This window comes from Camarhynchus parvulus, chromosome 3 (genome assembly GCF_901933205.1).
Source record: "Camarhynchus parvulus chromosome 3, STF_HiC, whole genome shotgun sequence".
NCBI lineage: Eukaryota > Metazoa > Chordata > Aves > Passeriformes > Thraupidae > Camarhynchus > Camarhynchus parvulus.
The window spans coordinates 49,451,253-49,470,879 of record NC_044573.1 but is presented as its reverse complement, the minus strand read 5'-3'; the positions used below and the strand labels follow the sequence as shown (position 1 = coordinate 49,470,879).

General features: G+C 44.5%; 1 protein-coding gene across 2 annotated transcripts; it reads right to left on the bottom strand.

Moving 5' to 3' along the window:
* Positions 1–3,243: 3,243 nt before the first annotated feature.
* TNFAIP3 (TNF alpha induced protein 3) lies at positions 3,244–19,364 on the bottom strand. Of its 2 annotated transcripts, none has more exons than XM_030945429.1 (9): positions 19,223–19,364; positions 15,790–16,102; positions 11,438–11,628; positions 11,065–11,212; positions 10,713–10,883; positions 9,773–9,953; positions 7,479–8,386; positions 5,400–5,632; positions 3,244–4,738 (listed from the first exon to the last, which is right to left on the bottom strand). In XM_030945429.1, exons 2-9 carry the CDS (start codon positions 16,100–16,102, stop codon positions 4,454–4,456), a joined length of 2,430 nt encoding a protein of 809 aa, XP_030801289.1. In that variant the 5' UTR covers positions 19,223–19,364; the 3' UTR covers positions 3,244–4,453. The 2 variants fall into 2 exon arrangements, with proteins under 2 accessions (XP_030801289.1, XP_030801290.1); XM_030945430.1 differs by lacking the exon at positions 19,223–19,364 and adding an exon at positions 18,745–18,924.
* Positions 19,365–19,627: the final 263 nt, after the last annotated feature.

The window sequence follows — 19,627 nt, the reverse complement described above, 5'->3', positions numbered from 1 at the left end:
GAATCCTCTCAAATCCTTCAACCCCAGAAGTCCTTGATCACCTCTGTCAGTAAAATCTCCAGGTACTGAGGATATCTGTGGTGAGTCTGTGTCCCAGGTCCCACACTGCAGAAGCCTTCCTGCTGCCAAAGTCTCAGCAAAACTCTTAAACAAAGCCTGAACACATGGACTGCCAGGTTGGGTTCTACCAGATATCCCTGCTTACTCATGGCCTCCTAAACACAGCTAGAGATGAGCAGGGTAAATGTATAATTTTTGTTTGGTAGGTTGACTATCCTCTTGACATAACTGCTCAAAAGTCCCTGCTGTGCCTGTCCAGAAGAGGAGCTGGGTGTGCAATATGCCAGTCTCAGGTGGGAAAGACACCTCAGCATATCCCAAGAGCTTTGGTTTCATGATGGGGGCCTATTTTTGTGTGTTTATCCTCATCACTGAGCTTCCCTCTCTCCTATGCCTATCAGTGGCAGAATAAAGGCCATAGCTGCCAGATAAGAGTGGTTTAACTGACTTCAGACACCTTTGAGGAATGGGGGTGGTAGAGATTAGGACAGTCCACAGCAAACGCAGGGACATCAGGATGAAAAGCAGCTGGCAAAATGGCTGTCAGGTCAGTAGCTCAGTGTTAGGTGTTTCAATGTAACACAGTACATGCTGTTTCATGACCCCAAACCTGTTAAGTGGCAGGCTGAGCGGTGAAATATCAAAAGATAAATCTATGTACTCTTTACACTGAAAATGTACTAAGTTCTTTCTTCTTCTCTGTATCATGTTATCTGTGAGCCGTGTGGTTATATCCCTGACAAATCCAGAAACATAGATAATATTCTGATCATCTTATATTCATCTGAAGTATCCCTTCCCCAAATAAAATGAATGTGTAAGCCTGCACAGCAATCCCTTCCTGCATTTTATTACAAGGAATTCCAGTATAATACAAGTAGTCATTAAGCCATTTGTTTCATATTGGGATTGCTTAGCCTGGAGAAAAAGGGGTTTGGGAGAGACCTTACCATGCTCTATAACTATATGAAAGGAGGTTGTATTTAGGTGAGAGTCAGTCTCTTCTCCCCAATAAAAGTGACAGGACAAGAGGAAATGGCCTCAAATTGCACCAGGGGAGTTTTAGATTAGGTAATAGGAAAAATTCCCTCACTGAAATGCTTATTAGGCATTGGAACAGCCTGCCCAGGAAGATGTTTGAGTCCCCATCCCTGGGAGTGCTCAAAAAAGGTGTGGATGTGGCAGCTGGGGACATGGTTTAGTGGTATTAGGTTGACAATGGGACTCAGTAATCTTGGCAATTTCTTCCAATCTTAACATTTCTATGATTCTCTACTAATTTTGCCTTTCTGCTAAGGAAAAAAATCTCTGGCTATCAAAGATATGTGTCTTAGAAAAGAGCCTTCTTTTCTAAGTGAAGTGGTCACAAAAAGGGAGACTCCAAATAAAAGTCCTCTCTTGCAGAACAGGAAGGAAAAATAGATGAACTTGAAGCGTTGTCTGGGCAAAGAGCAGAAAGCATCAAGAGGGTCAAAATCCCCTAGGGACATAAGGGAAATACCAGAGTATTTATAAAAAAAAGGCCCCACTAGCTTTAATGTTCCCACACAAGTAAATCACAAGAGACAAGCTGGGCACTCATTTACATGGGAGCTTCAGAATGAGACCAGCCTCATGTGACCCAAGGGTTATGAGTAATGGGCCCAGAAAACAGCAGAGAAAAATCAGTGGGATCTGAGGCATTTCATCTGAAATCCTTCCTCTCTTCAGAAGCTGCAATTAATAGCAAGTGGAGTAAATTCAGCCTCCTGACACTGAGGGCATCATGATGGAGGTTTTGTCTTTTCAGTGGGTGGGGGCTGGTGGCTGCTGAGAATGGATGCCATGAGCTGCCTCCATCTCCTGCTGCCTGGCTGCAGACATCCCACCCGAGCTTTGCCTGTTCTTTCACCACTGAGGTGTCTGCCTGGTGCAGTTAGTGAATCACAGGGATGTGTGAGTTGCATAAGTTGTAAAGAAGGGGTAAGATGTGTACTGGTCAACAGTCACATTTTGTAAAAGAGAATTATGCTGTAGAGATGGGGTTGGTGGGTCCAGCAGGCTGTGCTGTGGGGGGTATAGGCTGACTTCTAGCTTGTATGCTCTGAAAGCAGAGGTAAACTCTGTGAGTGCAGAGGGAGCTGGGCTATGGATTAAAGATTTAACCGGGACAGCCAGCAACTCAGCTGAGGTCAGCCTCCTTGGAAGTGTCCTCGACTGCACAGGGATGTTTGCAGCCTGGGCTCGTATTTTTGTTTCGGGTGATGAGCAACACCTAAAAGCCATGATAGTGTACAGTGTTGCCTGTTTAGGCAGAGGTCTGAAACACCTGAGTGCCAGTACAGGAGCATTGGTGCAGAAATCCCCTGGCAAGGAGGCTGGCCTAGGCTGAGCTTGGGATGAGGAAATACTGCTTTCATGTAGTTTTTGGCAACTTGCTGTTCATGAACTCCTGAGCATCTCTGATGCCAAGGCTTCCCTGCTGTCCCTGGCAGAGGGAAGGCTGTAGGCCTGGTCTGTGCCTCTGGGGCTGCACACACAGCTGTGTGGAGGCTGGGATCACGTACTGCCACCACCACCTCCCAGGGTGGCACTCAAGCACCACTTGTTGGGAATTCCTGAAAAAATGGGAGGAGTAACACAGAAAGCCAAGGCAAGTCAGTGTAGCTTAGGTTTTGTTGCAGTCTGCTCCCACACCATCCATACTCTCCGCACACGCATTCTTCTGGGGTCTGAAAGTACTCTGCACTCACAGGAACCAACTCCTTACGCCCAGGTCCTTCAACAGAACCAAGAGCCTTTTCTGAGAGAACACCCACTTACAGCAAGTTATCTATCACCTCTTCAAAGCACTTGGATGCACTGCACCAAGGAGCAGTAACATGCTGAATGGTAGTGCTGAACAGAAAGGCTTCCTTCTGGTGGTGCCCCATCCTCAACTGTACTCTCTTGCATAGATATAAAAATAACAAATTCAATCCTTCAATAATTTATTTCTTTATACCACAGAAAGTTTTTCAGTTATACATTTAACTTTGTAACTTTGTAACTTTCAACACTAGAGTAAATATATGTAAAAAAAATCCTAGCTGTGCAAATTTCAAATTGCATTGTTTCAAATAATATAAATATTTTAATAACACATAAGTTCACATTAAGGTTCGCAAAATATATAAAATTTAACAGAAATAAGTGACGAGTTGTTGAATTTTTTTTTTCTTTTTAGAAATTTTTTTTTTAGTAACTAGAAAAAGATTCGAAACTTGAGAAGCAAGTTAGAAGAGATCTCACCTCCAAAATCATAGCAGCAAAACAGATGCTGAAAACTTAAAAGGTGTAAAAGGAGAAGACAGAAGCAGGTAACAGGCACAGTGGTAAAGCTGATGTTGCTAAAGAAATTACTGCAGATTGAGAAGTGGATGCATAAACTTCAGGAGTAAAATCTCAGCCCTGAAGAACTCTTGTTACTGAGCTCCCAGCTGTTTGCGTGGTAACAGAATCACATTAAGGATGACAGAAAGTGTGACAGAAATGGGGAGGGAGGGTATGAACAGCACACACATACTCCTGACATTTGCAGTGCAAGAGAGACAAGAGTCAATCTTGTTTCAGAAGTGAAGACAAAGGGCTTCGGGGTTTTTCTTGTCTTTTGGAGGTAATTCCTTCCACACAAGTGGAAAATGGCAGGATACATTTTCACCATCACATGCATTTCTTCTGCAACTTCCGTCTTTCCAGCTGTCTTGGGATTTGGGAAAGGATTTAAATGCGGGTTAGGTTAAGCATGTCAAAGGACCAGACCAGTGCTGGTCTTGTTTCTGGCTGTGGTTTGCTGAGGGCTCTGCAAGCACAGAAGTGCTTGCTGTTATCACCCTAAATGCCTGTGGGAGCTCCTGCCCTGTGAGTTCTGTAAGAACAGCAAGGACATGGGCAAACCAAACCACGTTTCTTCAGATGTCAACTGGAAGTAGCATCAGTCTGTCCTGGGTAATCCCATTCAGGAAGGACTTGCCCCTCACTGATGTATGCAGCCATAAAAAGGTCCTGCACCTCTGACAGTAGACATGGCTCCTTCCCTGGGAGAGGGGAGGTATTGAGAAACAGGCAGAACTGGGAAGTTCTTTGGATTCAAATGCTTCATACTTCCTCCTGGGAAGTCCAAGAATTAAATATGGCATTGTAGGAACTTAGTCATGAATGAGAGCTCTGTGCAGAAGGCAATGTGACCTTCTCAGCAGTCCTTGTATGCAGTGTTTAGAGGAAGTAGAAATTTATTCCCATTCTTGGGAATAAACATGATCTGAGCAGACAGCTTATGTTTCCCCCCACCCTCCTACTCCCAGGACTGTTAAGTGTTTTGGACGTAGCACCATTTCAGGGAAGGAAGTAGCTGGTATTGCTTTCTTGTTCCCCACTAGCCATAGATCTGTTTGAACTGGTAGCACTCGTTGCAGTAGCCGTTGCACTTGGCATTGCCATAGTGATCGCAGGCAGGGGCTCGGCAGCGTTGCTTGGGAGGCTCCTGTGCCCCTGGCTCCCTGGCACTCCCCGGCGGCGGCAGCTGACCCAGGCGCCGGCACTCCGGGCACAGGTCATCACTCCTGCAGGCCAGGCTGTTTCTACACGAAGCCACAGCACACTGTCTCTTCTGGGCACTCAATGCTGCTCGCTGCACATCTCCTCTCTGCTGCCCTGTTCTCTTGAAAAATATTAAAACACATTGTCAGCTGCTGTGCTGGCAGCACAAATGGCTTTTCATTTCCTTCTTACTCTGCTTGTGGTTTGTATAGGTAACCACCTGGGGATTGTTCACAGGCACTTCTACAAAGTGCAGTACCAAGAGCCAAGTTGATTTTTACCAAAGAAAATCCCAAATGCTGTCATTTCTTAGGAAAAACATTGGCTTTTTTATCTTTGGCAGCCCTCAATTCTAAAAGGACCAAAACCAACTGAATTAAAAACCTTATCTAGGACAAAGACAATCTGTGATGGACTCAATCAAAAATGCAACTTGAACCCCTTGACACAGATGCACAGCTCTAAGGGTAAGAACGAAAATCTTTCCCTAGTCAACAAAACAACCTAGCTGTTGGTCCAATTGCTTCCACTGGAACTGCTGGCAAAATCCCAGCAGAGGTAAAACTGAGCATGGCCATGACAACCCTAAACTGAGAATGACTTTTTTATGAGGGCCGCTCAACTGCAGCAGAAAAAACTCATGATATGCTCTATGCTTGTCTTTCCGTGATAGTTAAGATGCAGCCATTTGAGGATTTTCCAGTATGGATCCCAAGTTGCTCCCACAAGAGAAAAACATGCAGCGCTAAACAAGAGGAAGATTTAAAGAAGTTCACACTTACTTCTGGCTGCCGCACCAGCTGCTCTTCTGTCCTTCTGGCTTCTTGGAATCGCTGGTTCTGGGCTATAATGAAGCAGTTCTGGCAGTAGCCCTCGAGCATTGTGCTGCCCAGGGTGCCGCAGTCGCGCCGCTGGCAGGACACCATGTTACGGAAGCCAGCAGCGGAGCTCCCCGTCTGATCCGCTGCTGAAGATTTCCTCTGAGATCTCCTCTGGTGGCGTAGCAAAACACTGTCTGTAAAGCAAAGCAGGAACAGTTTGAATGTGCCCAACAGATCTAATGACCCAAAGCAGCTACAAAAAGCTCTCCACCTTAAAAATGAAAATAAATTTAAAATATCAATTAGCCTCAAACATGGGTTTCTGACAATCCTGAGACTCCCCCAGTTGGTACATATTTCTTCATTTTACATACTAACACGTGCTAATGCAGCCTGATTTTCATATAATTTGTTGAAACAGATGATTTGGGAAAAATTTGCCCTAAGTGGGAAACCTAGATCACACTGAAGGCAAGACGAATTTCACCTTTGACTTCACTTTGACTGTCATCTGTGACCTACCCATTTCAGCCTCCCCCATTTCAGTCACATCACATAACTGAAGTACAGTGGTACAAAGCATAAGGGGGAAAAGTGCATTATATTTTTTAGTCTCATGAAGCAATCTTATATATTCCACAATCAGAAGGAAAAAAAAATTCATTGTGAGCAATGCTGGAAAATAAGGTATTGCAAGCTGGCATAGAAGTTCCCTAATCTGAACACACGTGGAAAGCTCAGTGTTGTGAAAGATTTCTCTGCCAACAGCAGGGGGGTTGAATCAGATGATCTTTAAACCCTTCCAACCCAACCTATTCCATGTTTCTTTATTTGTATCTGCAAACTTTCGAGCAATAAAATATTCTGAAGAGATAAGTAATAATTCTCTCTTACATAGACTTTTCAGGCTCTATACCTAAGGGCTCTTTACCTGTGAAACACGGCAGTGGCATGAAAGATGAAGATTTCATGCTGTGATTTATTCCCAGACTATTGCCTTTTTGAAAGTCAGTCTTTAAACACACGTGCATGCACACGCAGGGTATTACCAAGGAAGATTTCAAGGTAGAGTATATCAACACAGTCCAAAGTTACTCCAAAATACAAGCTCATTACTGATAGTCAAATTCTACTTGCTCTGCTTGTCAAGACAACTACAGTGGTTACTCCAGAGCATTATACCTGTTACATCCAGAACAGATAGAGATCTACAGAGTCTTCAAGGCTTTTTAAACACCTTGCTAACATAATTGATTTTCAGTACCTTCCATACATTTACACCATTTCCTTCATTGATCTCTACAATTTGTCTAGCTGTGAAGAAAATTCATACCAAACCATGATTGCAGTGGATGATGGGGAGGTATCAAAAGCCACCCCCTCTTAAGTTGGTTTTGCTTCTGTCAAAGCTGAAAGGAAGTTTTACAAGAGATTTCACAGATTTCTCACACTGCTGCCATGTGCCCCTTTATGGTATGCTGGTTTTGGCTGGGGTAAAGGTAATTTTCTTCACAGTGGCTGGCATGGGGCTGTGTTTTGGATTTGTGCTGAGCACAAGGCTGATAATATTGAGATGTTTTTGTTATTGCTGAGCAGGGCTTACACAGTGCCAAGGCCTTTTCTGCTTTTCACACTGCCCTGCTGGCGAAAGTGCATGGGAGAAGACACAGCCTGAACACCTGCCTGCCCATGGCAAGTAATGAATTAAATCTTTATTTTGCTTTATTAGTGTATGCAGTTTTTGCTTTTCCTATTAAACTCTCTTTATCCCAACCCATGAGTTCTCCAGCTTTTATGCTTTCTATTCTCTACCTGAGCCTGCTGGTGGGAGAGTGAATGAGCAGCTGTGTGGGGCTTGGTTGCTGGCTGGGGTTAAACCATGACAATGGGATAATAACAGACAGAAAATCACCTTGCAGGCTCCTCACACTGTTTTCATCACCCCCTGCCCTTTTATCAGCCAGTACACACAGAACTTCACAGTTCAAGGAGGCTGATCTGCAGCCAAAGTGTGTCAAAGCTCACTCCATCTCCACTTACCATGGTTTTCCCTGTACTCAAAGAAACACAGCGTGCAAAAGCCCTCATTTTGTGGTGTCCCAAAAAACTTGCAGCCAGGTTTCCTACAGAGGTTGCCTCCCCTGTTCTTAGGAGGCAGTGCTGGTGGTGGAGGCTCCTTGCCATGGCTGTTGGGAGCCTGATGGCAGGAGTGCTGGTGGAGGATCTGTGAGATCTGGGACGGGTCAGATGTTGATCTCTGGTGGCAGGTGGGCAGGAAAGCAGGACTGCCATTTGGGGACTGCTCTGTAGCCCTTTTGAAGCAAGTGCTGCATATACCATTGAAGGTCCTCTTGGCCTTTTGGCGGCACATTTTGCATGTGGCATAGTCCGTGTGTCTCTGGTCATCCAAGTTGTTGCAGGGACTGAGCTGTCTGGAGTTGTAGCAGCGTTCACACAGCCCATTGTGTTGCACATTCAGTGTGAAGGGGCAGTCTGGAGTCCTGCACTTCATGGCTGTGGTTTCACTGTACAGGAAAAGGCTCGGAGCGGTCGGAGGCGCAGAGCGAGGCTCTGTTACAGGCCCTTCAGATGTCCATCCCCCAGGTTCACAAATATCCCCACGGGAGGAGCCTGACCCAGCTGCCTTCAGCTTCTCAGGTGCTGCTTTGGAGGTCTGCTTTCTTCCTTTGCTTCCTTGGGACCTCTGCTCAAAGCATTCGTGGCAGTAGGGCTGGGTGTTCACAGACATGTAGAAAGGGCAATTTGGCGTTTCACATTTCATCTGTAAGAGGGAGAGCTGGGAAAGTGACAGATCCTGTCTGTTCCTGGAACATGTCTCTCTTCTAGCAGGTTCAGCATTCTCCTGCCACTTCTTGTACTCATGCTGTACCAGTTGAAAGTAATCTTCCACGAGGTTTATTTCTTTGGGCAGGTTGCCTTCATCTAACCTGACAGGCAAAAAAGGAAGATTGCATCAGTGGTTGAAAAGAGTAGATGGTGGGGGTGGAAGCAAATACAAGCAATGTGGGAAGGAAATGTAGACTTAATGCACATCCGTATTACTCAGACAGAAGATCTGGGATGTTACACTGTTGCTGTAAATGGAAATAATTTTAAAAGCAGGTGTTCAGTGATAGAGACTTTGACATCTGAAATAAATGTCCTGACACAATGCTAAACAGTATTCTTAAAAGGCTTTGCTAAGTGAGGGTTTTCTGTCTAAGAGCTGTTTGCATAAAGAATGTGGGTAATCTCTCAGAAGCAGTCCCCCAAATCGTGAATTTCTCTGAGGATCAGTGCTCAACTCAGCATAATGATACAGTTTATTGTGAAATCCACTCCTGGTTCTCTGCCCTGTTGTGTCTGTATCTACCAGCAGAATTCTTCTAACAAACTGTGGGGTTTCAGTGTGGTGTGTGCAATGCTAGCATCCATCACACCATCGTTACTGCCTCCAGCTGCAGGGAAAACCCTACACTGGAGCTTCACCATGCCACAGTTGGTAGGATGAGGAGCTAACATTTCTGGCAATACCCCAGAACACATCTAGGCAGAGCAACCAGGGAAGCTCAAGTGCTACCCTTTACATGTGCTTACATGCTTCGGGTAGGACTTCAATTCTCAAGGCCCCTACACCAGAACCGGCCAACAGCATGAAGATTCCTTTCCATGTGGTAGTGGAAGCAAAGACAGAGGACACAGGGAGTTACTCCCCTCTATCAGTTCTGAGGGGACTGGTTGGGCACCACTGCCAGTGCCCATTGAATATGAGAAGCTGATGCCAGCTGCTCCCTGCATGTTACTGATGCTCAACCATCAGGGGGACTAGCAGAGATGCTGGTTCCTCCACTGGCCGCAGCTTCCTGCCTGTTGCCACATGGAACAGCCCAGGGTGTTGAGGCATCTGTGCTCAGAACATACTGCCAAGTACTTTACCCAGGGCAGTCAAAATTACACCAACTGCCCATTATGCAATGTGCCCTTACACAAAGCACAAGAACTTGGGCTAACTAGCTCCTGCATTTAACTACTTTTCAGCCATCCTCCTGTATAATACAAAAGTCAGTGAAACTGATCAAATGGATTTTTTCTTCTTCTAAAATGCTAGTTTCATTTTCCTAAATCTGAACACATTTTTGCCTTTAAATTTGAGACTGGCCTCAGCTCATACTACTTCAAAACATATCAACAGTAATGCCAATGTTTCATATTTCAGGTAGTAAACACATGGGTCACCTAAGAAGGAAGGAAAGACCAAAAGAACATACTGGGCTGCCCAACTTGTCCCACCTCTGTAAATAAGATAACTTTGAGGAAACAGGAATGACACTCACTTTGCAGCATTAATTAGATGAGTTGTACCATGATCCCAGCCTTGCACTGGAATTTCAATCACTATCAAGTAGTCTTTTAGCAGCTGCTCTTTCTCCCTCTCCTCTGCATCTGTCAGAAAGTGCACATTCAAATCCTCAAATCTGCCTTGCTCACTGGTGACCAGAGGAACAGCCCGGATTTCTGTGGGGAAACAAGACAGATTAGCACATACATACACAAAACCACACACATATATATATACATGTGTGTATATGTATATTTACACAAACATAACCAGACAGTTAGGAATAACTATAAAATGCAACACATGGGGATTCCACCACAAATCTTTTGAGAGAAAGGAGAACAGCTGGGCAGAGCAAGGAGTTTCTGCACGGTACCACTGGTGGAGGTCGCAGACATAGCTACATCATAAACTTAGCCCCATTGCACAGTAGTTTTAATGTCCCCATAGCATCTTCTCCACTTGAACGGGATTGTAGTTCTTTGTTTGTTATGCCTTTTGGTGGGATGATGCTGTAACCTGAACCTAGAGAACCGCTGCCCACTCAGAAGAGATGTGTTAAAAATGGTAAAGCATATATTTCATTATTCCTGCCAGACAGTGGTACCCTGCTGTGAGACCGCATCCTTCAAAGCTTCTTCTCTTACAATGTGGAAAGGAGGCCAGAATACAATAAAGCAGAGGTTACCCTTCGACCAATTCCAGCCTGCAAGCAGGTGAGTTGCACTCTACTTTCAACCAATATCTTGAAGGTAACCTTTAGTTTCTACTCAGATTCACAGACAAAGCTCTTTCTGCTCACATTTAGGAATATATTTCAAATGAATCTACTTTAACTTTAAAAATACAAATCTAAACCAGATCATATTTCAAATGCTTTATCAGCACAGTGGTTTTGAAGAATATAAATACCAAACAAGGTACTTGAAAAATACCTGGCCCACTGTCCTTCAGAGTCACCAGTGGTGTAAAATGCATGTTGTCATAGCCAAGCACAATTGGGTATCTGTAGCATTCTGCAGCTGGCCACAGGAGAGGCAAGTAAACACCACCAACATTCAGAGGAGCAAAACTGGAGCCTGACTCTAAGCTTCTAACCACTTTATCTGCATAAAGAAGAAAAAGAAAACACAAATAAGTATGTACTACAGGCAAGAGAAAATGTATGCTGGGGGTTTTACAATAATTGCTGAAAACACCATGTTCTGAAATGCATCTACCTGCTGGACTAAGATTACTAACACAGCACAAGAGCAACACAGTGGGATGCCTGGCCAGACAACTCACCTGCAAGGACAATGATTGGCCTTCGGAGGATGTTAGCAAGGATGAAGATGTGGATTTCTTCCAGCGCATTATAGGGAAGTCTATTTTGAGCCCCAGATATTTCTGGGGAGGTCATTTCAATGAGGTATTCCCACTCCTCCTCCCAGTTCTGAGGAAAGAAACAGCTGTCACCAATGGTTCAAAGACACAGAGGTCAGGAACCAGCTGCAGCACAGCGAAGCTCAAATAATCACATTTTCCCATTTCCTCCAAAGGAAGATTATTTCTGCTCTCCATTAATGGCAGAATCCATGAAGCCACAAAGCAAAAAGCATCAGCAAGGCAATGCTGGTGAGCCCTCAGAAAACATCACCACTCCCTCAGGCCGCCTTACCCGGGTGTCATAACGGAGTCCTGTTTCCACAAACTCCTGGGATTTAACAGCCTCCCGCTGCCAGCGGAGCTTGAAGTTCCATGTGTCAATCTCCCTGAGAGCACTAAACAGTGTTTTTCTTAAGACAAGGTCGATATCTTCAATACCCCACATGTACTGCGATGCAGCATGCATAAGGCAATTTCCATCACCTGGAGAAAAAAAGAAAAAGTGCATTATTTTCAAACGGCTACTTAAATAAAATGCCACAAGCCTGTGGGACGTAGAATTACACTGCAAATATGCATATTCCCTGTGCACTTCTCTCTAAGCCTCAGACAGAAGGGTGGTAAAGAAGGAGACCAGAGTTATGGTCTCTGTTCAGAGACAGAAAGAAAAAACTTCCCTCCCTACTGGTTTTGTCTCTGCACCAGTCCAAGTTAAGCTGTCATCCAGCAATGCCCCTTACCTATCTTACTTAACTTTGACTTATATCACAAACTAAATTTTGGGGTCAACTACAAATGTCAAACACAGCTGAAATAGCTTTTTAAACACAACAAACTCATCTTAAAATTACAAAAAAAGATGTAAATCTCCCTCACTGGTGTTTATACAAATATACACCCAATGGCATGAGGTTGAGATAATGGAAACCATTAGGAAAATATTCTAGTAACACCATATCCCCTGATGAGCACTGCTTGACTGCTTGGCACTTGGCTGTGCTTGGTGGAGGAACTGTAATAAAAAAGGAGACAGAAAGGGAATGGCGGGTGATTTATGTAAAGCAATCGTAGGAACACCTCTGGCCTTCCTCTCAGAAATTATTGCATGTTGGGTTGTTACATATATGATTTAGAGGGCTGATTTTAAAACACAAAATTAAGTCAATGAAAAACAGTGATTTGATTTTCATTTATGCAATCTCCCTGCATTGAAAAATTCTTCTTTACAGGTAGGAAGGATTGTAATATTCTGCAGTTTCAGAGAGGAAACGAAGACTCAGAGGAGATAACTAACTTAATTAAAAGGTGTGACAAGAAATACATCTATGGCTGGGTTTCAAATTCTATCTCTATCCATCTTCTTCTAAAGGGGATGTCTCCCCTGAAAGGGAGACATCAAGAATCATTACTGTCACGTCCTCAGATGCAAAACTAGATCTGATGTCTACCACAGTGGTAAACAGATTCACATAATGCTAAGAAACCACAGCAATTTTCTTGGAATAGAAGACATCAACCATGGTAAAGCTACTAGATTTTTCTCACATGAAAAAAACCCAAACAAACCCAACCAAAGAACTCCCACAAAAGAATTAAACCTGGTTTGCCACATACATGATGAGTTCAATTACACCATTTGTGAACATTTTTGCTAATTATTCTGTGAAATTGCAGAGAAAAGCCTACAACAGACTCCAGTTCCTGAATAAAATATAATTTGAAATCTACTCAATGCTTCATAAATTGTTATGGGATTGGTGCATATCAGGTTCCTGCAACTGCCTTCTATTTTTTGCTGTCCTGCAAACCTTAATTCTGCAGGCTGCTTACTCTGCTTACTTGAGCTCAAAAATCAGGGAACAACCAAGAAGACAGAAAAACTGACTGTGTTTCCTTCTGACCAAGAAAGATGACATATTAATCCCATTAAAATTTTCCCTTTGCAAAATCTAGAGCAAAGATAAGACTAATTTTTTTCTCTCTCTGAGAGCTCACTTTCAGTTCTTTATTTAGAAGCACTGCCTAAAATTCTTTACACAGCATTTGGAATTCCCCCACACGGTTTGACTAGCAATTGAGCAACAGTTGTACTTTTTGTTCTGCGGGTGCAGCGTGGCCTCCCTCGGACTTTCCCAGGGGGTGTGGCTGGGCGAGCTGGAATGAATGCCAATTCATTATGCAAGTGAAATCTCTACAGCCAATAGATGCTGGAATTTTTCAATTAAAAAAAAAAAAAAGAAGAAAAAACCCTAACAGTTTCGATTTTTGTACCTCCTACTGCTTTCCTTCTATCTCCATTCAGATGTCTGCAAAAAATTATGTGGTGATTCAATACGACTTCTTTAATTTAACCCACCACTCCGCAGATTCACAAACATATTAGGTAAAATATACATCAAAAGATCCTGTAGGAGATACTTTCTCTGGTTTCAACAGCTACAATCTTAATCAGAAAAAAACTCAGAATCTTCTGAAGAAAGTCCACTACTAACGGAGAGAACTGACATATTCTTCCCATATCTATGCGTTAAGCAGCTAGATGTTTAAAAAGTATTTTTCACATCTCATGGGAGAAAAAAAAAAGTTGTTTTCTGGGATAATACAGGGCTTCTCCAGGCTTCTGCACTTCTTTCAGAGATCCTCTCCTACAGTCCAATCTACCCTCTTTCTCCTACAAAGGTCCTTCTATGCAACTACTTTGCATAACCCACAGGTTTCCAAAGCCACTCCTACTCATGCACTTAATGACCTGAAGCACTGAAGTGAAGCCAAGTTCTTTGTCTCCTCAGTGTATGGGGAGACCACAAATCTTGCTTTGCCTTCCCTCAACCTGCCCTAATATTTCAGCACCTCATATACAGGTACGGGTGGGATCCAAGTCCACACTACTCCCACATGTAACACTGGCTGATGGCCATGAGAGAAAGGAGGAGGGCAGTGATGCTGAATGTAATGTGGACACCAACAGGGGTCTGTCCAGGCAGCCTTAACCACTGCAGGATTTGTATTAACTGGAGATGGGGGATTCTAAAACTGTTACTCTTTGCCTGGGGAAAAATTGTGCATGTTGTCCATTTTCCTAGAAAATCTGTTCAAGTGAAATTTTTAAGATGCAACACCTGGAGTGATGTTACCTTCCCAGTACATGCAAAGCATTGCCTGCCCTGGATGCAACTCTGGTCCTTCCAAAGCTCAAGATTCCATAACTTCTGTGCACACCCCTAATGCAGTCATGAGAATTTTACACCAATGCAGAGGCAGCCCAAAAAGCCCATCAGAAAGTCAATGCCTCTACAACAGTTACAGACATGCACATCAGCTTGAGGTTGGGCAGTGACATTTACTCAGTGGGTCTGAGTAAATGTCTTTTTATGGCATCTGTACAACACAGCTGTGTACAGTCAGACTGAGAAATATGGCAGAACTTGGAAAGAAAAAAATGTGGACTGGGAGATAAGGGCAATGTGTATACAAGCAGATATGAAAAGAAGCAAACCGAGAACACAACATTGACTTCAACAATGCTGCAGGTCCACCACACCCAGTATTTCTATAACTGCTGTGATCTGCTCCTTGAGCAAAGAGTATGTATTTTTCATCTTCTTGAAGTCCTCACTGTCCCAGTCTATTGTTCCTGGTTAGGGGCAACCTGTGTTGTAAAGGAATCCTGAGTCCAAGTTTGCAGCTGCATGACCATAAGTCATAGCCATTACTGAATCTTTCCTCCACTGAATGTAAAATGCCCATGACTCTTACAGTCATGTGCCAAGATTTCCTGCTCAAGACTGTGGAGAAACACAACCTGTTCAGGAAATCTTGGCACTACTGCTGTGCCTTTTCATTTGTAGCACTTGATGCAACACACACACAGAGTAACCCAAAAGCCAAGTCCTGGTGCTGAAACCAGCACCAACTGTTGAGAGAAAAGGGCGCTGCAAAATTTGTGTTGCACAAAGATGGGTGTCAGTCACACACGTGCGACTTACCAGTGGGTGCTTAGGGAAGGCAAGAGCTGGCAAACCCAGGCAGGGAGCTGAGGATGAGGGAGAAGCCCCAGAGTGGGGCGCTGACCCCAGGGACAGCAGTGTCAGGTTCCCGGAATGCTCCATGTTCTGACTGCTATTGCCATCACTGTTAAAGCTGGATGAGCAAGCAAGCATTGCCTGCCAGCTACAACAGCAGGGCTTATTGGAAGGATATTAGCTTCTGCTAAATATACAAGGGAATGCATCCCTGGTCACTCAAGGCATCTGAAGGCTCCTCTTGCCTGGCATTAAAGGATGTTTGGCACTTCCGATGAGGCAGCCAACATGTAGCAGTCAGATTCACGGGAAGGCAGTAGGTTCCAAATCAAGTTTCCCTGCCTTGTTCTTGACTCTGATGTGCCACAGGTTACTGATATTATGAAAATACCTGTGAAATTTCCACAATACTCACATACTGTGGTATGGGCAAGGGTCTGCTACAGCCTCAGAATAGCCCATCATGTGGAAAGAATTTTAATTTCAAAACAGATTGAAAGGCAGCACATTTTTAAAGCCATGTGCTTCTGTTTCAGTAATGTGAACTCAGATGCTATTAATAAAGCTGATACATTTGTATGACCTGTTTTACTGTGAGTGCAAAGACCTGCTCAAAACTTACCATTAGTCTTCAAAGGAACGAGTCTCCGAACTTCCCTGCACCAGTTAAGCTTCCTGTGGCACTCCAGCGAAGTCTGGGTAGCCTGGTCAGTCAGGGACTTCTGAAGCATTTCCCGAAACTGGGGACAAAACTGGCACATTCTGAACATTTCTATGGTGTATCTGTGCATAGTCCTGAAGTGATGAATTATTCCACTGGGAGGTTTGACTAGATCCTCAGGTGTTCTCTCTCTGATCTTCATAGCCTTCAGCATATTGCTCTGATACAAAGCTTGAGGAAGGATGTGTTGGCCAGCCATGTTCCTAGAAGACATCTGAAATGAAAAAGGATCCTTTTATTGGCATGTTAGTGTCCTTCTATCACAGTGGTATCACTTCTGCAGTGACTGAGAAGGCACTTTCAGGGTGGGATTCTGGATGAAGTTTTGCCTAAAACAAGTACAGAGTGGATGCAGCCCATCTGAGCCTTTCATAAATAACGTTTTTTCAAAGCTCACATTTGCTAACTTTTCTGCATTAGTCAGATACAGACACTGATCAGCTTATCCCACTCATTTGCTAATATAATTTACTGTGATATTGAAGAGGATTTATGCATAAGTAAGGAAACTGCATCACGATTCAAAAAAAAGCATTTAAATCAAAATAAGGATAAGAGAAGGCAAGGTTAAGGGAAGGGAAAATGATCCTAGAAACTTAACTAATTGATAATCGCACAGTGTAATCCCATATGCACTTGCTGAATTTCAGGACCTTTCAACTCTTGTTTTGATAACATGCCAAAAAAAAAGCAGTTAATGACCATTTCAGATTTCCACAGCCCATACATTCTGAGCAGTGATGGTCAGAAGAGTACAGAAAGAGCACAAAGAATTGCAGGCTGTGCCAGTATCAGTCCCATACTTACAGTGGCCAGATATGGTAGATGAGGAATTTGCCACTCGAGGACAGGCTTAGGTTACTTTTCTTGAGGCTCTTTGTATTTTGTGAGCAGCAGAGCTACAGCTCAGAAGTGCTTGTGCCGTGTGGGGGTGCAGACTGCAGTGCCACTATTACTCACTGGTAAGTCAACAGAGCTGAAAAAGCATTTCCATTTGGCTCAAAACCCCCAATATATTTCCACAGCAGGACATGTAATGTTTACTGCTCTGCATCCCTTTCTTCAGTAACTCTGGCCTCATGGGGTACAGCAGGAAAAACAAAAAAAAAGAAACCCATAACCTCAAACCTGCTACACTCTATGAAATACTTACTCAGAGGACACTAACTTTGTGGCTAGTTAGGGCCAAACGTAGGGACCACATCCCTCAAAACCCCTGTGCACTGCAGTAAGAACAACAATAACAACAATAACTTGTTTTTACAGGGAGAAACTCTCCATGCTGTCCACAAACATTCTTGCTTTGTTCAAAAACAAAGCAAAAATTGTATCAAGACAAATAAAAATATGCATGCCTAAAATGTTTAGAGTCTACCTGGTCACATTAGGAGAACCTACCATTGTGATTATGAATCTAGGGACAAGTATCAAGCCATATATGTGTATCAATCTCTGGACATCAAGTACAGGGAAACAAGAAGCAACTAAAGAGTGTTTATGCAACTATTAGGAAGTTTTCTCAAGGAGATGGGAGGCACAGGAAGAGGAAGAACTCCAGCGTGACAGACTGACCAGGAAGGCATTCCCAGGTCTATGGAGGCAGAAGACCCCTCTTGTACAGAAGGGCTTTGGCACCCCCTTCTCCCCAGGGAAATAGTTGCTCTCTCCTCTTCACCCAGACACTTCTCCTGGCAACATCCACCTCCAAATGCTACTTTTGAAAGCTTTTGAAAAGAGCCTCTCAGGGTGAGAGGGGACCTCAAACTCCAGGTGCCAAGAGCTGAGCTCTATAACCTGAGAACCAGCTGATGGAGAGATACAGAGGATAACCCCACAAGCTCTGAATAGAGACAGTTGAAACAGGCGATGCTACAAAGTCCAGGTTTAGGGTGATGTCATTCACACACCCTAAAAGCACTGAGGACCGTGTGCACAGCTGTCACATCTTGCAACATATGGAAAAGCTTTCCTGTAGGTAATAAAGATGGCATATTCTTATCATTCCCCCACCAGCACAGAGCCTTAAAATGAAAACGACATATTTTCTCATCCACTCTCCTCACCAATATAGTTTTACACATGCTATTCATGTAATCCTTCATTTAAATGTATGAGTGAGTCTAAAAAGGAAATATAAACAACCCCCTACTAATCTGTGTGATAACCACAGCTCTACTCTGCTCTGAGATTACCAAAGTACTGAATTCCCTACTTATGTTACTAGAAACATTGAGTCAATGGGATTTTTTTTACACGAATAAAGATTAATCACATGACTAAGCACTACCGGCTTCGACTCTTGAAATGGTTATTTCCAGCTTTAAGTAACAAAAAGTACTGAGTTTACAGAAGCACTCGCTGAAACTACGTTATTCAATACTATGTTCTACTGGCACTTTTTCCCCTCCACAGGTGGAAATTACTGCCTGTGCTATTTACAGTCATAAATGTGAACCAAGGCAAAAGCCAAGCAATCCTTATTTTCAAAATCGATGTGATGAAACAAACAGAACTCAACAGACATCTACCTGGACTCATCTAAAAGTAGAAAACTAAGCTACAGTTATATCAATTTATAGTCTACTGTGCTTTGCTGTGTGCTATGCTACTTTAACCTTCTCACAGGTAATGACAAGGAATTCCCAGAAAGGAACAGCTGTAAACAATAATTAGAGACAGCATCCTTTCCAAAGGTGCAATGGTGAGGATGCTGGGCTTGGGAAAGCTGAATACTGTTCTGAGATCTGCCAATGGTTTCATAAAGTCATTTTCATTTTCTGTCCTCTATCTGAAAACCGGCAAGTAATAAACTTCTCCATAAAGTGCTAAAACTTCTAAAACAAACATGCTTAATACCTTTTAAGCCGCCCGAGATTTTTCTGCCTGGGTCTTTGCTCGGTACAAACCAAAACACAGTACTACTCTTCGCCAAATGAGAAGATGAGGAGCGAGGCTCTTTTAAATCCCACACGACTGGTTTACACACATTAAGTGTTCCGCGTTCTTAGTTCCCGGCCCTGCTGCTCCGCTGGGGGCTGGGCGTGCAAGCTGGAAAGGACACAACACGTCCCGCCAGCTTCCCAGGAGAAGGAGCCCGCAGCTCCAGGGCGGCTTTCCCCGCGGCACTCGCAGCCAGCCCGGCCGCTCTGCGAGCCGCAGCAGCCGCGGAGCCCCCGCGGGCCGGGCCGGGCCGGGCCGGAGCAGTGGGCACAGCGTCCCCGCCCGGCCGGGAGCCGGCACACGGGCTGCGGCCGAGCCCGCCGCCAGAGCCGCCCGATCCCCGGGGCGCCCTCCTGCAAAAGTGCTCCGGGATCCTGCCCAGAGCGGCTCTCACCTCTCCGCGGGCGGCTCCTCCTCCGGCCGACCCTGCCGTGACTCCTGCTCAGCAGCGGGGCTAAGGCGATGGGACAGAGCATCAACCCCCGCCGCGCCCGGGCTCCTTCCTTCCCTCCTCTCCGCCGTCTCCCCGCCGTCTCCCCGCCGGAGCTGCTGCTGCTGCCGCTGCCGCCGCTGCGGAATGAAGGGCTGAGTCCAGCCTCTTGTTTTTTTTCCCTTTCTGTTTAAGCGCCCGGGTGAAAAAAAAAAAAAAAAGGGAGATTGAAAACACAACACAAAAAACCCCCACCGGGGATTTCCACCGGCAGAGCGCCGGGACTTTCCGGCCTATGACAACCGGCGCGGCCGTCCGCCGCCAGGGGGCGCCGCCGCCGGGCAGCCCCGCCGCCTCCCCGCCCGCCGT